At 57.3% G+C, this 17,627-nt stretch overlaps 12 protein-coding genes across 12 annotated transcripts; 9 read left to right on the plus strand and 3 right to left on the minus strand.

Annotated features, from left to right (window-relative positions):
- Nucleotides 1-147: 147 nt before the first annotated feature.
- Nucleotides 148-1,253, plus strand: SCHCODRAFT_01164936 (uncharacterized protein; the record flags this gene model as incomplete). The annotated part of the gene is made up of 5 exons (XM_050341145.1): nt 148-721; nt 777-853; nt 911-981; nt 1,033-1,166; nt 1,223-1,253. Coding segments are annotated over exons 1-5 (873 nt in total), but the record flags the coding sequence as incomplete, so codon positions are not given.
- Nucleotides 1,254-2,058: 805 nt separating this feature from the next.
- On the plus strand, nt 2,059-2,698 carry SCHCODRAFT_02517325 (uncharacterized protein; the record flags this gene model as incomplete). Its single annotated transcript, XM_003026071.2, has 3 exons — nt 2,059-2,286; nt 2,339-2,577; nt 2,629-2,698. 3 exons carry the CDS (start codon nt 2,059-2,061, stop codon nt 2,696-2,698), a joined length of 537 nt encoding a protein of 178 aa, XP_003026117.1.
- Nucleotides 2,672-3,557, minus strand: SCHCODRAFT_02641967 (uncharacterized protein). The gene is made up of 2 exons (XM_050346251.1): nt 2,924-3,557; nt 2,672-2,869 (listed from the first exon to the last, which is right to left on the minus strand). Exon 1 carries the CDS (start codon nt 3,446-3,448, stop codon nt 2,933-2,935), a length of 516 nt encoding a protein of 171 aa, XP_050197689.1. The 5' UTR covers nt 3,449-3,557; the 3' UTR covers nt 2,672-2,869; nt 2,924-2,932.
- A 146-nt stretch (nt 3,558-3,703) lies between these two features.
- Nucleotides 3,704-4,728, plus strand: SCHCODRAFT_02518484 (uncharacterized protein; the record flags this gene model as incomplete). The annotated part of the gene is made up of 4 exons (XM_050343397.1): nt 3,704-4,246; nt 4,301-4,377; nt 4,445-4,515; nt 4,565-4,728. The coding sequence occupies 4 exons, from the start codon at nt 3,704-3,706 to the stop codon at nt 4,726-4,728; spliced, it is 855 nt and encodes a 284-aa protein (XP_050197690.1).
- A 774-nt stretch (nt 4,729-5,502) lies between these two features.
- On the plus strand, nt 5,503-6,231 carry SCHCODRAFT_02672714 (uncharacterized protein; the record flags this gene model as incomplete). The annotated part of the gene is made up of 3 exons (XM_050346652.1): nt 5,503-5,829; nt 5,884-6,110; nt 6,162-6,231. 3 exons carry the CDS (start codon nt 5,503-5,505, stop codon nt 6,229-6,231), a joined length of 624 nt encoding a protein of 207 aa, XP_050197691.1.
- Nucleotides 6,232-6,643: 412 nt separating this feature from the next.
- SCHCODRAFT_02641973 (uncharacterized protein) lies at nt 6,644-8,142 on the plus strand. Its single transcript, XM_003026070.2, has 4 exons — nt 6,644-6,886; nt 6,949-7,203; nt 7,281-7,533; nt 7,646-8,142. Exons 1-4 carry the CDS (start codon nt 6,697-6,699, stop codon nt 7,932-7,934), a joined length of 987 nt encoding a protein of 328 aa, XP_003026116.1. The 5' UTR covers nt 6,644-6,696; the 3' UTR covers nt 7,935-8,142.
- Nucleotides 8,143-8,692: 550 nt separating this feature from the next.
- Nucleotides 8,693-9,211, plus strand: SCHCODRAFT_02641977 (uncharacterized protein). The gene has a single exon (XM_050346252.1). It carries the CDS (start codon nt 8,772-8,774, stop codon nt 9,042-9,044), a length of 273 nt encoding a protein of 90 aa, XP_050197692.1. The 5' UTR covers nt 8,693-8,771; the 3' UTR covers nt 9,045-9,211.
- A 66-nt stretch (nt 9,212-9,277) lies between these two features.
- Nucleotides 9,278-10,393, plus strand: SCHCODRAFT_02100685 (uncharacterized protein). The gene is made up of 4 exons (XM_003026069.2): nt 9,278-9,504; nt 9,555-9,642; nt 9,695-9,926; nt 9,984-10,393. Exons 1-4 carry the CDS (start codon nt 9,450-9,452, stop codon nt 10,248-10,250), a joined length of 642 nt encoding a protein of 213 aa, XP_003026115.1. The 5' UTR covers nt 9,278-9,449; the 3' UTR covers nt 10,251-10,393.
- A 699-nt stretch (nt 10,394-11,092) lies between these two features.
- SCHCODRAFT_02517496 (uncharacterized protein) lies at nt 11,093-11,823 on the minus strand (the record flags this gene model as incomplete). The annotated part of the gene is made up of 3 exons (XM_003025990.2): nt 11,093-11,162; nt 11,212-11,441; nt 11,506-11,823. 3 exons carry the CDS (start codon nt 11,821-11,823, stop codon nt 11,093-11,095), a joined length of 618 nt encoding a protein of 205 aa, XP_003026036.1.
- A 184-nt stretch (nt 11,824-12,007) lies between these two features.
- On the minus strand, nt 12,008-13,315 carry SCHCODRAFT_02672718 (uncharacterized protein; the record flags this gene model as incomplete). The annotated part of the gene is made up of 8 exons (XM_050346653.1): nt 12,008-12,130; nt 12,184-12,263; nt 12,320-12,435; nt 12,484-12,572; nt 12,628-12,761; nt 12,829-12,905; nt 12,957-13,033; nt 13,091-13,315. The coding sequence occupies 8 exons, from the start codon at nt 13,313-13,315 to the stop codon at nt 12,008-12,010; spliced, it is 921 nt and encodes a 306-aa protein (XP_050197693.1).
- Nucleotides 13,316-14,016: 701 nt separating this feature from the next.
- SCHCODRAFT_02555582 (uncharacterized protein) lies at nt 14,017-14,773 on the plus strand (the record flags this gene model as incomplete). Its single annotated transcript, XM_050343709.1, has 2 exons — nt 14,017-14,454; nt 14,504-14,773. Coding segments are annotated over exons 1-2 (462 nt in total), but the record flags the coding sequence as incomplete, so codon positions are not given.
- A 793-nt stretch (nt 14,774-15,566) lies between these two features.
- Nucleotides 15,567-17,552, plus strand: SCHCODRAFT_083696 (uncharacterized protein). The gene is made up of 6 exons (XM_003026068.1): nt 15,567-15,930; nt 15,987-16,174; nt 16,228-16,367; nt 16,416-16,487; nt 16,535-16,871; nt 16,928-17,552. Exons 1-6 carry the CDS (start codon nt 15,573-15,575, stop codon nt 17,369-17,371), a joined length of 1,539 nt encoding a protein of 512 aa, XP_003026114.1. The 5' UTR covers nt 15,567-15,572; the 3' UTR covers nt 17,372-17,552.
- Nucleotides 17,553-17,627: the final 75 nt, after the last annotated feature.

A 17,627-nucleotide genomic window follows, 5' to 3' on the forward strand; every position in this document is an offset into this window, starting at 1 on the left:
TAGGCAAGAGAGAAGGCACAACACGAGTCGCGTGCCCCTGGAAACGAGACTTAGACTCAAGTCGCTGGGGCCCACGTGATCGCCTCGTGGCGATTTCGGTCACTCGATGTGACTTTCCACCTTCGTCTTGCCTTCTCCCTTCATCACCTTTCCTTCATACATGTCTGGGACACGCTCATCATCCCGCCTCAAGGCTCTTCGAGAGCGAACGCCTGCTCGACAGGACACGCAGGGAGCTGCTACCGCACATGCTCGGTCCTCCACCAACGCGCGATCTCGACCGAACAAGAAACCTGCCCCGAATTCACGATCGGCGAGGACGTCAAAGTCTTCTGTCCCGGAAGGAGACAATGCCGCCTCTCGCGAAAATGTCAAGAAGTCCGCACCAAGGGCAAACAAGCGCCGTAAAGTAGCAAATCCCGAGCCCGTGCCCACAGTCGACGACCCCGATGCCGACGTCGACGATCCCGATAGAATTACGCAGGGGCTCACCGATATGCCGCTCGATATCCTATTTGAGATCTTCAAGCTCTGCAATCCTGTCGACATCCTACGCCTTGCGCAGACATGCAAGGCGCTCCGCGGGACCCTCCTGCTCAAGAGCTGCAAAAGGATCTGGGAGTACACGATCAAGCACTATCGGACCACCGTACCACCCTGTCACAACGGTCGCTTGCCCCTCCCCCAATACATCAACCTCCTGTTCACTACGAATTGCTTCGTACGTCGGCTTTGTGGATATCGAGCTGCGTTCGCCCATGCTGACTTTGATACAGGAATGTGGCTCCGACAAAGGAAAGTACGCGCTCTGGGCCTTCTTTGAGCGCTTATGCAACAAATGCATCAAGTCGAAGTGCGCACCAATGCCACACTTTGACACTCACATCTGACGCCTTTTCGCAATCCGCAGATACATGGTAGTCGACAGGAAATGGGCTTACTATGGCGTGCGCATCTGGTATAGACTTCCTGGGAGCAAAGGTGCGTCAACAACCGTGCCGATGACCTGACATATACTCAACCTCTACCCAGTCCGCCGCGACCAGCTCATTGCGAACGTCCACGAGGCGCAGAGGATCCGGGAAGAAACCAAGCCGATCAAGGACACCAACGCTCGCCACCGCCGTCAAGACGAAATAGACCACGAGTCCCGCAGATGCATGGCGGTACGGACAGGCTTAGCAAGTGCGTGTCTCGATATATCTGACGCCTTGCCCTTCAGTTCGCCAGGACCATAAGGGACTTTGTCGCGGCTGAGAATAATGAAGACATCAAGGAGCACCATCGTATCTGCCAACGCCGTGCCGACTTGTGCGTAGTCAATTTCATGGTGTCTTCTACCTCTGATTCTATTTTTTTCGCAGCATCGCACGCAAGCTGACAGAGATGGGATACGGCGACGAAATCCCCAAGCTGCGATCTTGGAGGCCCCATTACCTCGATGAGTACACCGAAGGCAAAGAGGAGTTGACAGAAAAAGGTGAGGACCATAGCCCCTGCAGGATTAATTCATGCCATGCTGAGCTCCTCCCTCACAAAGCTTGGAAGTCTCTGGCGCCGCATGTTCGAGACTATATCGATGCACTGATTCGATACCGCAAGAAAGATGCGGCGGCCAACACCTTTAGCAAAAGGGCCGCTCGACTGAGTCTCAAAGACTACCCGAAGCTGGCTCCTCGCTCGTTGCGGCCCCGCTGGCCTGCGCTCGCGGTGAAGGAGCCAATTGCTACACTTCTCCTACAGGATATAGAGTCCGGATCGACGGACGTGCTCTCGGCGCTTTCGGACGAACAACTCGTCGAACTCGCACGAGAGTGTGAAGCCGAGGCAGCCGCCTTCCTTCGCGCCCTCATCCCTCGCGAGGGGAAAGGCAAATCCGCGAACAAAGCGCTCGATGAGGACACCGAAGACCCCTTATTCTTGGCGACCACATATTTCAAGTGCGCCAATAAGGCATGCAAGGAGCCCATGCCGTACCCTCGCGCGGCGATGCACGAATGCTTCTACACCCTCGAAGGCAAGGTTGACGACTACGACACTACAATCTCGCTCGCGACAATGATCGCGAGCAAAGGCTGGACCGACAAACCATTTTATCACCCCGACGCTGCCCCAGGGAGGATTACCTTCGACGCCGAGGCCAGCCGGCACGCGGAGATCCTCATCACGGCTTGCGGCCTCGACCCAAAGAAGGCAACGTTTGCGGATATGGAGTCGCTGAGCGTCCACGTCGAGTGTCTCGCCTGCAAAGGCAAGAAGCGCCTCGCGATGGGCTGGCGCGCAGCGGTACGTACAGCTCCCTCGAATTTCTGAACGAGTCTCATGATGTCTTTTCCAGCTTCTGCACTCGCTCAATGAGCACGGTGCCAGACTGAGGAACGGCGAACAAATCTCCTCTCGTTGGTCCGTGGTCAAGAACGCGAACGACCTGAAGCGCATCATGGCTGAGGAGCTCAGACCTCCCTTGTGGCAGAAGACTACTAGGATCGGGCTGCGCTGTACTCTCCCGAACTGCAACGCACACATGATCTGCCTGAAAGGCCAAAGGGATGCGTTTGATTGGCATAGTGCTGTTGCGTGAGTAGTGATGTGAATTTCGCCGCATGCGAGCTAACATGGTGTGTATAGCCACAAGAACCTGTCTCGCGCTTCCGACACGTCGATGGTCAGCCACTACCTAGCGCCTGTGCAATTTTAACAACGGTGTCGGTATCAATACCACGTTGACTTCGGGCAGACATAGCAAGGTCGATTCGGAACTCTTGTTTCGAGTGTATCTTGCATGTCAAATCAATGAATGTACTTGGAACGGAGACTTCGGCTTGTACACTATTTGACTTCCCATTGAGCGTGATGATACGCGCTATTTCTGTATGCACTGTATAAGTACTGATCCCGAGTTCAGCAATTACTACCTACTCGCCTGGTAGCCCTAGATCTTGGAGTCAATGCACTTGTACCATTTTGGTTCCTCCTCCGTCCCTAACTCCTTCTTTATCATGTCCACTACTCTCGGTGATGGCAAGCGCCGCTGCTCTGGAGTCTCTCCTTCGTTATCCGACACCATGATTGCCCACTTGACCTTCATGAGCGTTCGGTCCGCAAACACGACCCTGCCACCGCGACAATCGAGGTCGTACTTCAGCACAAAGTGATTCCCTAGAGTGCGCCGCAGGAAAGAGATATGGCCGTCCATGTCGTCCGGAGGGTCACCGTTCTCCTTGTGAAAAGGCGTGTGACAGGCGCGGCGACAGTAGTCACGGCAAAGCTCGTCAGTAGCTAGCCATCCCAGGACCCAATGGCCTGAGCGCAATCGCTGAGTCTGCCAGCTGCGGAGCAGTGGTTGTGGTAGTGGTGCGTTGGCGGGATGAGCACTGGGTTCGGCGCATGACACCCAAACGTGCGCGCTAGGGTCGGGGCAGGAAACGCCTGTCGCAGGGGACTCCATCGCGCGGAGACAACTTTCGAACGACGTCCAAAAGCTCGACGAAAATGGGCGCAAGGAACCCTGGCGCTCGCAGGTCCGCCTACGCTGTCACAACGATGCACGCGCAAAACGAACGGGTCTTGAACGGAAGGACCACGAGGCGTCTTGTTTGGTACCACGTGACTGCCTCGTTGGGATCACGGTCACTTGATGCGTTTCTCCTCACCTTCGTCTTGTTTCTGACCGCCACTCCCTTCCATCACCTCGCCTTCATAAATGGCCGGAAAACGCGCAGCATCACGTCGTAAAGATAAGACGACTGCGCGACAGGACGCGCAAGGACCGATTGCCACCGCCACTGCTCAGACCTCCAAAGCGCGATCTCGCGCCAACAAGAAGCCCGCTGGGAGTTCACGAACCGCCAGGAAGACGAAGAATTCTTCATCTACGACAAGTAACGTCTCTCCATGCGAGGATACGGAAGCCCCACGCAGGGCGAACAAGCGCCGTAAAGTGGCAAGCCCTGAGCCCGCGGCTGACGACAATGACGCCGACCTTGAGAACCCTAGTAGAGATACGCAAGGATTCAAGGACTTGCCACACGAGATCCTGCTGGAGATCTTCATGCTCTGCAATCCAGCCGACATCCTTCGTCTTTCGCAGACAAGCAAGGCGCTCCGCGGGATCCTCATGCACAAGAGCTCCAAATGGATCTGGGAACATACGATCAAGCATTACCGCACCGCCATACCGCCATGCTACAAGAACCGCTTGTCTATCCCCCAATACATGAGTCTCCTCTTTACCACCAACTGCCTCGTATGTCGACTGTTCGCCTAGCGGGCTGCGTACCCCGTACTGATAACGATGCAGGAATGCGGCTCCGACAAAGGAAAGCATGCGCTCTGGTGCTTTCTCGATCGCCTTTGTAACAAATGTATCAACAAGAAGTGCGCAGTAATCACCTTGATAATTCGTACTCTTACATCTGAGTCCTGACCTTCGCGCGATTGACAGGTACATGGTAATCGACAGCAATACGTCTTACTACGGTGTACGCACCTGGTACCAAATGCCCGGCGGTTATGGTGCGCAAACAACGACCAATCCGCAAACGCTTACTCAGCCGCTGTCCAGCCGGTCCCAAGCAGCTTGTCGCGGACCGTCAAGAGGCGCGAAAGATCCGGGACGAGACCAAGCGGATCGAGGATACTGGCGCATACTACTCCCGTCTGAGAGAAATAGACAAAGTATCTCAAGAGTCCATGGCGGTACGAGTTGAGGCTGCGCGCGCGAACTGACATTCCTGACGCCTTCATTTCTAGTTCGAGAAGGTCATGGAGGAGTTCCTCAGGGCCGAAAAGAAGGAAGACGTGAAGGAGCGCCGCTGTATTTGTCAACGGCGTTATAACTTGTACGTACCTAGCTTTGTCGTGTTAGCCCTTTCACTCAAATCTATGCCTAGCATCGCGCACAAGCTAACAGAGCTGGGGTACGGCGACGAGGTCCCCAAGCTTCAAGCCTGGCGGCCCCATTACCTCAATGAATACACCGAAGGGGACCAGGACATGACTAACGAGGGTTAGTACATTGTCTCCTCCGCTGTCTATCGTGCTCAACTCTTCCCTCGCACAGCCTGGGCGTCCATGAAGTTGAATGTCCAAGAGTACATCAATGCCCTGATCCCATACCGCAAGAAGGACGCCGCGATCGAGACCTTCAGCGCGCGTGCGGAGCGCCTACATCTCAAGGACTACCCCCAACTGGCACCAGGCTCCCTGAGACCTCATTGGGCGGCGCTCGCGCTGAAGGAGCCCATCCGGACGCTACTCATGCAGGACCTAGAGTCCGGTTCGACGGACGTGCTATCTTCAATCTCAGACGAGAAACTCGTCGAACTCGCCCAAGAATGCGCCGCGGAAGCCACTGCATTTCTCCGCGCTCTCATCCCTCCCGAGGAACCAAGCAAAAAGGAGAAAGGCAAAGTCGCAGAGATGCAGGACGCGCGCGCCGATGATCCCCTCTTCCTGGCGACCACCTACTTCTGGTGCACCAACGAGAAGTGCCTGGAGCCCATGCCCTATCCGCGCGCAGCGATCCACGAGTGCCTTTACGCCCCCGAAAGCCCATCCGACGACGGCGACACCACCATCTCGCTCACCACCATTCTCGCCTCCAAAGGTTGCGCCGACAAACCATTCTACCACCCCTCCGCCGCCAAGAAGAAGAGGGTCACCTTCGACCTCGAAGCCAGCCAGCACGCAAGAATCCTCATCGAAGCATGCGGCCTAGACCCCAAGAAAGCGACGTTCGCAAACATGGAGTCGCTGAACGTACACGTCAAGTGCATGTCTTGGTCTTGCAGAGGGAGGAAAAACTTCGCAATGGGCTGGCGCGCAGCGGTAAGCCCCATTCCCTCGATCCGCGCTGTAGTGCCTGACGCATGCCTCTGCTAGCTTCTTCATTCCCTAAAGAAGCACCGCGTCGAGGATGACAGACCACTCAAGAGCTACTGGGAAGTCGTTAAAGACGAGTGGGAGTTGAGGCGTGTCGAACACCAGGAAGTCAACAAACCTTCGTGGGGTGCTTGGTCCCAACAGCACTGTCCTATCTCACGCTGCAAAACTCAAATCATCTGCCCGAGCGGTGAGTTAGACGCGCTCGAATGGCACAGGGCTGTAGCGTGAGTTTCTTGCTTCACATCGGCGCGTGCGAGCTAATATTCTGCTTTTAGTCACAAAGACCTCTCCCGCGCCACCGACATATCTATGGTCAAGGACTACCCGGAGCCTGTAAATTATTAGCGAGGTCGATATCGCTCTATCTTAGGTGATTAGGTACAACGAGGAAAAGGAGTCCTCTATCACGCTACAACGATGAACTACGATTCTGCAACTTTGACTGTCCAACCAAGCTCACGAAACAAGCTTGTGATACCAAATTGAAGTACTACCTCCCCTGCGCTCGAAGTCTTAAGAGTATCACTGGCCTAATTGGGTCTGTGTTCACATAGATAGTCGTAGCGAATATTTACACAAGCTACCAAGTACCAAAGGGCCTAGATGCAGGTTAAAGAAAATCAACTCGACTGCAGAGATGGCCAGCAATCAAAGAACGCCGATACGCGCTCAGCCCAATAGGCGCCCCGGCCCGACACCCGCGTCGAACAACCAAAGCAAGGCCAAAGCGAACGGCCGCGATGATCTCACCGCGCGGCTCGCACCAGCCATGCGCGCACGCCCACCTCCCCGTCGTCGCCGCCAGCCCCGATGCTCTGCGTGAGATACGCGCGCCGCGTACCGCTCGCCCGATGCCCTGCACCCTCAAGGCGTCTCCCGGCGCGCCCCTTCACGCACGCGCACGCGTTCTCCGATCCGGGGACGCCACCGCGCGATCCCCCGCCCCCGCACACGGAGGGCCCTGAGGATATATCCGACCAGGAGTGGGAGCTGAGGACAGGTGCGCTGAGCGGGCTTCCTGACATATGCATACCTTGCTCATCGTGAACGCCGAATGCACAGGCCGCGGCATCTACGTCCTACAAGAGACGCTGCCCGACTTCTTCAAGTCGGGACTGGTCACCTCCATCGACAAGGAGACCGGCGAGCCACGGCGGTCCTCGCCGCTGCACATCCCTATTGCGCACGCTAGCCCGCTGGACTTCCTGAGGCATGATGAGGACATCGAGTCGATCTACAGTCCGAATGTGCGCCTCTCGTACACGCCCAAGGCGGAGCATGTATCTGCCCTGCTGCCGAAGAACTTAACGATCGAAGGTGTGCATCATCCTCAATGCATCTACCCCTGCCGTCACTGCCAAGTCGCTCGCGCCCTGTACTCACCTTGAACCCAGGTTACTCCTTCTACCTCGCCTCCTCCGTCCTCCTCCGCCGCGGCCTCAGCACAATGTACCACGACCTCCACGTCGAGCTCACCAAGATGCGCGTCACCACCGGCGGCTCCAAGCCTCACCCGGACATCCCCACACCCCCTCCCCTCGCCGCCGACTCCGCCTCCAAGCGCAAGAGCCGCGAAAAGAGCCTTTACATGCTCATGAAGGTTCAGGGCATCGCGCGCGTCAGCGGGAATCTGGCGGATTGGGAAGTGTGAGTAACATTTCCTGCTCAGCGGATTTTCTTTCGACCAGCGGTCGTCCGTTCGATTGGCGGTTGTTGCGCAGCTAGCGAATGCAGTATGCTAACATCACATGTACTTCAGAGCCACCACCTACACCTTCTCCCCCGCCACCGGCCTCATCCTCCAGCACACCATACACTCCATCCACCCCGAGCCCTCGCGCACGGTGTACGACTCGGTCGCGACAAGCCTGACGAATCTCTTCGGGCTCGGCGGGCCCGCGCGGCCGGGAGCGGGGACGGCGTGCAGTGGAGGGCCGGACGCCTCGGCTGCATGTAGCCCAGTCAAGGAGTCGGACTCGCGGAAGGAGCAGCGGGAAACGAAGCCCGAGCCAGCGCACGTCGAAGGCAGGCATGAGCCGCAAGCCTGAAGCTTGACGATGCCCGGACCTTATGCGCTTTGAGCATGACGATCCTACGCGAGACTCTCTGCGGCGACCTCTACTTTGTCTTGCAAGCCACCCTCGAGCGGCCTCCTGTTGTCGCTAGTAACCACCACTTCTACTCTGTAGCCTTCACTCTGCTGTAATAACCACTCAGAGCATACATGCGGCTCGTCTGATCAGCATTCTCTTGTCAACATCTGCACGCTTCCTTCCGCAGTCCAGGAGATTTCTCTCTCGAACCATAAGTATGCACCGTCCTCCTTTCGCCCACGAGGCGCTCAGAGCCAACGCTCAATTGCCAATTGGGGAGTTGTAGGTCCCCGCGTACCCTATCACGTGCCAAAGTTCAATTCGGTCACATAATAACGCTCCAAGGGTCGGCCCTCGAGGCGTTTCGAGCAGCTCCTTCTGGCCGATGCGCAGTCGCTGCCAGCGTATATAGCGGGACAAGAAGGTTGAGCGCATGCCCTTTCCCTTCGAGCTCTCCTCCCTTGCACCTGGGCTTGCTTTGCGTGTCTGCTCCTGCCTGTTCGAATCCGGCAGTCACGCCGGTGGACCCACAAACCTCCTACTCTGGGAAATTCCCTTTTCAGTCCCTGCTTGTTTCATACAAATGTCCTCCCCTAGTCGCGATGCCGACTACCCCTGCCTCACGACCAACGAACCTCCGTTATCTGCTGTCATACTCGAGGCTCGCGCTTACTCCGCCGCTGCTCGAGCCGAAGGTCTACAGCGATCTATGTCCAGCCTTTGTTACAACGTTTGCTCTGTTTCGGCTACACGACTGGAGTCCACAGACGTTCATGCGATGTCCACTTGAGCATGTCCTGTACATTGGGTCTTCCGGTAGTCCTCTGCGAGGCAGGCACGACGGATAATCCGCGTCCTTGGCAAGACTGGCAATTCCCTTCAAGGCTCGCTGGGCACGGCAACGCATTCATACCGAGGGCCTTCGGCGCTGTCTTCCGCCCCGAAAGCTGTTGTTCCCTCCGCCGGGACGCTCGTATGGACGTCGGATATCTGGCTGCAAAATGGACTAGAAGAATATTCGAAGCCGCGGGCAGAGCTTCCCGAGATGTATCTTATCATTGCTGATTGCCTCCTTGACCAACTGAGAAGGTATCTTGATCGTTTTTGTTCAACTTCAAGTCCGATTCCCAGCGCAAGCCCTTCGAACTCGTCGCTGTTCCCGACACTCGTTGCCACATCACTGCGAACGGTCGTCCACCACGTCCACAGGACGCCCCCATATGTTCTCTGCGGCGACCGGGGGAGGGGACATGGAGGTTGTGGAGCAGCACTTGGCGCCGGGCGTATCCAGCCGCCCGCCTGCCACGCGCTCGCCCATCAACTTCTCGCTAGGGGCGCTCCCACGGCGCACCCGCCTATTTCTTCCTCCCTCCTTCCCTGTTCTCTCCTCCCGCCATCATCTCCGCCGCTCGCGCCCCAGTCCCTCTTTTTGCCCCACGTTCTTTGTAACAGCCAGCAGCACCCGCAGCCATGTTCTCCAAGACCCTTGCCGCCGCCGCCGTCGTGGCGCCCTTCTTCGTTCGCAGTGCGTGTTGCGAGGGTCTTCAGTTCGAAGATGAAGCTCACATACAGCAGGCGCTTTAGCCGGTGACTGTGTCCGCTGGGCCACCCCCGAGGATGGCCAGACCTGCGACGGTCTCTCCGCCAAGCACGGTGTCTCCACGTACGTTGCGAACGCTCGCTTTCCTCTCCCCGTACCTAACATCCGCCCGCAGCTACCAGCTCGCGATCATCAACGCGGGTGTGATCAACGAGGATTGCACGAACCTCATCTCCGGCCAGTCCTACTGCATTGGTTACGACGCCGAGGACTGCTCGGACGTCTGGGTCGTCGAGGCGCAGCAGACCTGCGGCGACATCACCGGCGCGACCGGCCTCAACCAGACCCTCCTCCAGGAGAACAACCCGCAGATCGCTGACGACTGCTCGAACCTCTACGTCGGCGAGGTACGTTGTAGTTTCTCCGTTAATTCGGCCTGTTCAGTTCCTGACCCGTCCTGACAGGTCCTCTGCGTCGCCGACCACGCCGTGCACCCTCCCGCGAACGGCGACTGGATCCCGGCGCAGACCGTCCCCGCGACCGCGACCGCCGCTGCGTCCGCGACGCCCACCACGACCAGCGAAGCCGCGCCCACCACCGAGGCACCCGCCACCACCGAGTCGCCGACGACCTGGTCCGAGGCTGCCCCGACGTCCAGCGCCGCGGAGGAGAACGACGACGGCTACGACCCGAACGACGAGTCGACCTGGCCGTACTGCGACGAGCTCTAAGCGTCTCGCCCCTCGTGCCGTGATGCTCTCCCAGCATCCCGCTGAGAGGCCTCCTGCGGCGAGCTCCAAAACAGCCTGGTCTCTTGGCGCCGTCCCTGGACACCCGACTCACGCATGACACTGCTCCTGTTCCTGTTCTCACCACGAATCATGTACCTACTCTGACCCGGCTTTCGCTTTCCCCTGCCGTTCGCCTGCCATTACCGCTGTCACCCCTACCCTAGTACATCCCCCGCCCGGACTCTGCGCACTGGCGCACTTTATTCCCCTCACACTAACACGACGCATGTCCTATACCATTCTCCCCTTACATCCTGGATCCATGTCCCTCTCTCGTGTGGATAGGTGTCTCGCGGTCGAGCCTGACGTTGTCGTTGAACTCGGATGCGTACGCTCGCGGATTGGGTTGGAAGAGATGTGTTGTATAGGTGCTGGTTCTTCCGACGTCCATCCTGGTACTCGAACCCTTTTGTGTATGACTTAGTAGCTGGCTGTTATCGATGATGGCACTCTTGGATTGGACTTTCGAATGGCGTGATTGAGCTCTCACCAGGAAGAGTTGCTAGGAAGTGAACGTTTTCATTTCGATTTGGACTGCCTTGTTCGTAAAGCGTGTCTCTGGGGCCTTCGTTCACATATATAGGCAGGGCTCGTCTTCGTCCATGAAGATAGTTGCGAAGTAATAGTTTGCAACTGGTAGAGTTTATAATCCCCAATATCGCAACAGTGTGGTACATAAAAGGGTATAAAGCGGGCGGTTCTCCGACACCACAAATCAGAACGCTCCCCACGCGAACTTTTCTGCAATTGGGTCCCACGCGTCACTGACCTTGTTCTGACCTCTAGAAGCGCACAGCAGACGGGTAACCGCACACCATCGACAGATTCGAGGCGCACGACAGATCCTTATGGCTAAAAAATCAATCAGCAATGACCGTCTCGGACGCATACTCCCACTCACGCAACAGCCCTGTGCCAATCGATACCATACGACTCGCGCTCGTTCCCCACAAACTGGGTCTTGCATCCGCGGACGGGGCAGCGAAGTATCTTGACGCCCCATCTATAGCGGTGCGCATGGTCTTCCGCCGTATATATCCGTTCGAGATCGTCGGTGTCTCTAACAACGCTCCAGTGCGCGGTAATGGGCCCGCCGTCCGTCGCGTAGTGCTTCTTGAGCGAATGAAGGAGCTAGGCATGGCAGCGTCAGCATTCTTGTTCCTTGGTTGCGCCAAGAAAAAATGAGTCCACTTACTGCGGTCCGCCAGCCCATCCCGAGACGCTGCCTCTTGCTGCACGGGACGCATTCCACACGCACGTTCAGCGCCTCCATATCCGCGAAGGTCGCCTTCCTGGGGTCCAACCCGCAAGCCTTGATCAGGATTTCTGCGTGCCGGCTCGCTTCTTCATCGAAGAACACCTTGTCGCCAGCAGAGTCCGGATGATAGAACGGCGTGACAGAAGAGGCGCAGGCAGCAAGCATGGTCGTGAGCGAGATAGTCGTGTCTTCCTCTTCATCCTCCTGCTCCGAAGCGAAGAGACAGTGATGTACCAAAGCACGAGGGTAGGGCATGGGCTCTGTGCACTTCGCGCACTTGAAGTAGGTGGTCGCAAGGAAGAGACCGTCGGTGGTGTCTTGATCTTGCGCTTTCCCTCGATCCTTGCGCGTAGATTTGCCCTGTTTCTTCGCTGGTAAAAGAGAACGAAGGTACGCGGCTGCCTCTGTCTCGCATTCACGCGCGAGCTGTACGAGGGTCTCATCCGGGAATGAAGATATGACGTCCGTCGATCCAGACTGCAAGTCCTGCATGAACAGCGTCGCAAGCGGCTCCCGAATCGCGAGCTCTGAGAGGCTCGGCTTGTGCGCCTGCGGAGCCAGACTGGAGAAGTTATCGAGCCTCCGTCGCAGCACGCCAATGCGGGCCCTGAAGACCTCGACCGCGACCGCCTTCTTGCGGAGCCGGATTAGCTCGTCCATGTACTCCTTTACATTCTGCGCCATGAGTACCCAACCTAATCGATCCGCACGTCAGCCATAATATGATCATCATTCAGGACGATCCATGTACCTCGCGCAGTGAGCTCCGTGTCCCTATCAATGTATTTGTCGAGGTATCCTCCTTTCCATGCTCGAAGCTTGGGCAGCTCATCCTCGTACCCCATTTCCTTGAGCTTCTCTATGAGGCTGATATGGTCATTAGTAGGCAACACACGTTGGAAGCCGCCCACGCACAAATTATAACGCTGAATGCGGATGCGGGAAAGGTCCCGGTTATTCTTTCGCCTCTCCAGCTGAAAAAAGGCCTCGATGATGCCGTCAAACTATACCATGACACGTTAGCAATGCACAACGATGCGCACGGTCAGAGTCTTTTACCTTCATAATCCGACAGGCCTCATTGTGAATCTCTAATTCACGTTCGCATCGCTCCTTGCCGTCCTCGATGGACCATAGCTCCTGCCGTACTTCGTCGTACTCCTGTCTGCTCACCACGCGCTTTAGTTTCCGACCTGTCGAACCGTCAAAGTAGTTCCACGCAGAACTTGCGTCTATAGCAGGTTTAAGGTAAGGACGTACTGTTGCTCCCGGGCATACGATAACGAGTATGAACGCCCGAATGCGACACAGTGAAGGACGAATCCAAGGCCATATATCTGCACATTAATCAGATGTTGACGGTATATCTGAGACAAGTCACTGCGCACTTCTCGTGAATGCAGTCAGAGCACACTCGATCGAAGAAGCACCAGAGAGCGTGTTTCCCCTTGCTGGATCCACATTCCTGGGGTGTGGACGTCAGTTCAAATGCGCACGTTCAATAAGAATCAGGTCGACGCACGAAGCAATTCTGCGTGAACAAGAGATTGATGTATTGAGGAAGGGGAAGGCGATCGTCCATGCACGGCGGTATGGGTGTTCGATAATGCTTGACGGAGTACTCCCAGATCCATTTGCAGCTCTTGCGCAGAAGCGTACTGCGAAGCGTCTTGTTCGCGTGGGAAAGGTGCAGGAGGTCGACCGGATCAACCAGCTTGAAGATCTCAAAGAGAATGTCGAGCGGCATATCCGTGATCTGTTGCAGCTTTCCCTTGCGTTTGCGAGGCTGCTTGACCTGAGCATTGCACCCATCGCTCGCGTTGTCGTCAGCATTGACATCGACTTTCGCCACTTTGCGCCGTTTGTTCGCGGGAGGTTTGGCCTTCGATGCGGGTGTTTTGGCTGTCTTGCCTGGGGGTGCCTTCACCGCCTGTGCTGATAGTGTCTGTGCGTCGCATTCCGGATTGGACTTTGTAGCAGCCGTGGTGGCCGACTTCTTGCTCATTCGGCCTCTCGAGGCCCGAGCACCGCGAGTGGCGACCGTTCGTGGCGTGTCTTGCTGAACGGCCTTATGATCACGCAGTAGTTTGAGGCGTGAGGAGGATCGCGTTCCTGACATTTGAGTACAGGTATGAGATGGATTTCAGAGCTGATGAGCGGTGGTAAGAGGCAAGACGGTGAATGGGCCGCGTCACACCAAGTCACGTCAGAAGTCACGCAAACGCGGTGCTCACGTGATGTAAGCAGTGGCTAGACCGCCTCGCTCTGAGTTCCCGAAGTTCGACTTGAAGAGGTATGTGGCTACCGCGAGCGCTGTTTGATGTACATCTGGCGAGTGTCGAGAATTGACTCCGCAAGCAAATCCTGCTACGAATAATAGAGCATCGCAGTCGTGCGTCGGCAGCTGCCGGACTTCGGCCAAACGTCGATATTCTTCTTAGCCTTGCATTTGCGACTTCCACTGCCAGACTCGCATCGACGCGTATCACAGGCGCAGGTCGATATGTCTGCGAGTATGACCGCATAGTGCAAGTGTCGAGGGCCAGACAGCCTTATTCGTCGCTGTCTTTGATTCGAACCGCCGACCCGACGGCGCGTGCACAAAATATATTCCTTACACCTCTGCTCTTACTCTCTTCACCGCGACCTCCGTTAATTGTCACCCTCATCCAAGCCCCACGGGAGATGCTGGCATGTCTTTCTTCGGCTTCGAAACCTCGGACTTAGAAAAGGAGAAACAAGAGTTTCTCGAAAAGGGCGCTGCGAACGACGAAAAGATTGATGTCTATACGTGGGGGGAAGAGAGCTATGACGGCCTTGGCGACGCGCTCCAGGAGGGCGGCGATGAGCTCAACGACGAGACGTTTGGCGGGGCTGGCGCTGTAGGTGCGTGAGCGACGGTCGCTGTGATGCCTCATCCTGACCGCGAGCGCAGGCAAGGACTTTGATTTTGGCTCGACCGCTCTCCCGGGGGACGAGGAGCGCCAGCAGATCTCCCAGGCACAGGCGCAGACGCGCGGGACGCCCAAAGAGCTCGCCCAACCGCGCTCCTCGGGATTCACGCCCAAGCCCATAGCCCCTCGTGAGCCCCTTCTGTCAGTCGCATTCGCTGTATCGAGCCTGATCAACGGCCAGCCCTGCAATCTGCACCATCGCTCGAGTCGATATGGGACCGCAAGCCCTCCGCGCAGCCCCAGGCGCCCATCCAAAAGCCAATGACATTCTCCCCCTTCGACTCCGACGACGCACCCGCGCCCGCGCCCATGCACCGCGGCGCGGCACAGTCCGGCACGCTCGAGGAGATCGAGGCGGAGATGCGCATGCGCGCGCAGGAAAACCGCATGCTCGCCGAGCGCCAGCTTCAGCAGCAGATGCTTCTGCGCGAGCAAGAGGAGCGATTCTTGCTCCAACGGCAGCAAGAGGAAGAGTATCGTCGCCAACGTCAGCTGCTCCAGGCCGAGCAGCTGCAGCGGGCCCAGATCGAGCAGCAGCGCGAGCAGCAGTACCGCCAACTTCTGCTGCAGCGGCAGCTTGAGCAGGAGCAGATCCTCCGTCAAGAGCAACTCGCGATGCAGCAGCGTCAGGCGCAGGCAGAGCTCCAGCGGCGCCGCGCTCAAGAACTCTCCGACCAGATGCGCATCGAAGAGATCGAGCGCCAGCTTCGCGCTCAGCACATCGCCGCGCAGCTTCAAGGCAATCGTCAGTCGCCCTCCGAGCATCACCGCCGTTTGCCTTCTGGCCACGGTGGGGTGGGAACGCTGGCAGATCTGCACGGGCAACTCATCTCTGAGCAGCAGCGCGCCGAGGCTCGACGTAATCGCCCCCTGTCGCCGTTCAAGGTCACGCCGGAAATGCTGCAACTGCTCCCGCCGCAGGCGCGTAACGCGCTGCAGCGGCGTCTGTTCAACGGAGCTACGCAGGGCGAAGTGATTCTCGGTATGTCACCAGTGGAGCAGGAGTCGCTCCGGGAGGAAGCGCGTCGCAAGATCATCGAGGCCGAGCGAATGGAGGAGAAGCGGCGCCGCAAGGCGTCTAAGCTGCACTGCATGGCGCGCTACAACGACCTGATGACGCAGTCGGACAAGGACTTCATAACCAGAATTCAGGTTTCGCAGCTTGTGACACAGGACCCCTTCAACGACGACTTCTACGCTCAGGTTTATGCCGCAATTGTACGTTCGCGCATGGGGCTGCACGCGCAGGATGAGCGGGTGCTCAAGTTCGGGAACGTGGGCGGCGTTGGGCTCGGGTTCTCGCAGAATCATAGGAGCAGGCGTCCGAATGCGATGCAGCGGATGGAGCAGCAAGTTGAGCGGATCATCAGCAATGCGCGCAAACGAGAGGAGGAAAAGAGTCAACACTGTAAGTTCGTTCACTATCTTGGAACCCCAGAACAGGATCCTGACGATGGGGAGCAGCTCTTCACGCACTTCAGGGCGCACTCGGCAAGACTTCGGGCAGGAGTTACAAGGCTGCACCGCGGCAATTGCTGCAGGTCGACTCTGCTGGCTCGGATGCGCACGCGCATATCTCCAAAGACGACGCGAAGGACGCTGCTGCTGAGGCGGCAAAGCTTGGCCGCGAGGCTTTGGGGATCACTGGCGAGGTAAGGGTAGCCTCTCAGCGGTCTAGATACACATCCTAACCGGAACACTTTAGAGCAACGGCATAGTGGCAAGGAAGCCCTTCACGACTCGCGAGGTCTTGATGCGTCTTGAGCACCTATACGACGTTGTCATGCAAGCTGAGCGTTTGAACAATTCGCGCGTGGAGGAGGGTGAGGAGGGCTTTGAAGAGTGGTGAGTGCGTGCAGATCGGGGTATGAAGACATGCTGAGTGCGAGCCAGGCAAGCGGAGTACGACAAGATTCGCGAGCGGCTTGCCAACGGTATCGAGCTGTCGGTTCCACTTGAGGCTTGGTGAGTGACTGATGCAGATGGCATTGCGCTGCCCTGACGTCGAACAGCGACCCTCCGCCCTTCATCTCCCTCCTTGGACCGACCAAGGGCAAGCGCCTGCTTCCGCGATTGACGAGGCACCTCAGCACGGAGACCTCGCTGGCGATGGTAGCGCTACTCATTGCCGGGTTTGACAAGCTTGACGTCGTGCGGAATGCGCCCCTTTTGGACCTTCCTCCGGGTACGCCAGGGCAGGCTGAGGCCGAGGCGCAGACGCAGGCTTTTCTCTTGAGCGTCATGCAGTCCCTCCTTCCCATTGTCGCCAATTTGGAGCTACGTCTTGTAACCGGCATGCTGAGTGTCCTTGTTACGCGTACAGATGTGCCCGCCATTGCTCGTAGCAGGGTAAGCTTTTCATGCTGCTTTCGCAACTGTGATATATGCTGACTGATATATGTCAGCCTGGCCTCGCGCTCTTCACGCTGCTGCTCAGTCGTGTGGAGGTCATCCGCGAACAGTCTACCAGCGGTGCCGTCGCTACACCGGCGGATGAGGACTGGTCTTCCTTCCATACGATCTACGCGCACTTCGTCGAGCTCCTGTTGCCCTATCTCCCTAGCCTCTTCCCCTCTATGCGCCAGCAGGCTCCGGCGGGTGAGCGCATGCGCACTGACGTGATTGACCAACCAGTGTGGCAGTTCCTCGCCGCGCTCTTCATTCTCGCGCAGGGCGAGCAAACGACGGCACTACTTGCGGCCGTGAGGCACAAGGTCCTTGACGAGGTCAGCATGGTGAAGAAAGGCTGGGTGGCGGACGAGGAAGAGGCGACGACGAAGATCAACAATGTCAACCTGGTACTGCACTCCTTGGGCCTGGACGCGACGCAGATTAGCGTGTTGCAGTAATGATGAACGACGCCGCAAAACGACGGGTGATGATGTTTTGTTATGATTTACCTAGCTACATAACCGTACAGCATTTAACACTTGCTAGACGCTGAGTTGCGTGTGTCGTGGATGTGTACTCTAGGCCAAATGTTTGTCCAATTGCGCCTTGTATGTAATGCTACAATTGCCGTGGAATTTGGCGTTCGCAGTGCAGAAAGGCGAATGGTGACAAGTTCCCCGAGACGAACGTCTACCATCCGCCGTAGACCACACC

This window comes from Schizophyllum commune (genome assembly GCF_000143185.2).
Source record: "Schizophyllum commune H4-8 unplaced genomic scaffold SCHCOscaffold_13, whole genome shotgun sequence".
Lineage (NCBI taxonomy): Eukaryota > Fungi > Basidiomycota > Agaricomycetes > Agaricales > Schizophyllaceae > Schizophyllum > Schizophyllum commune.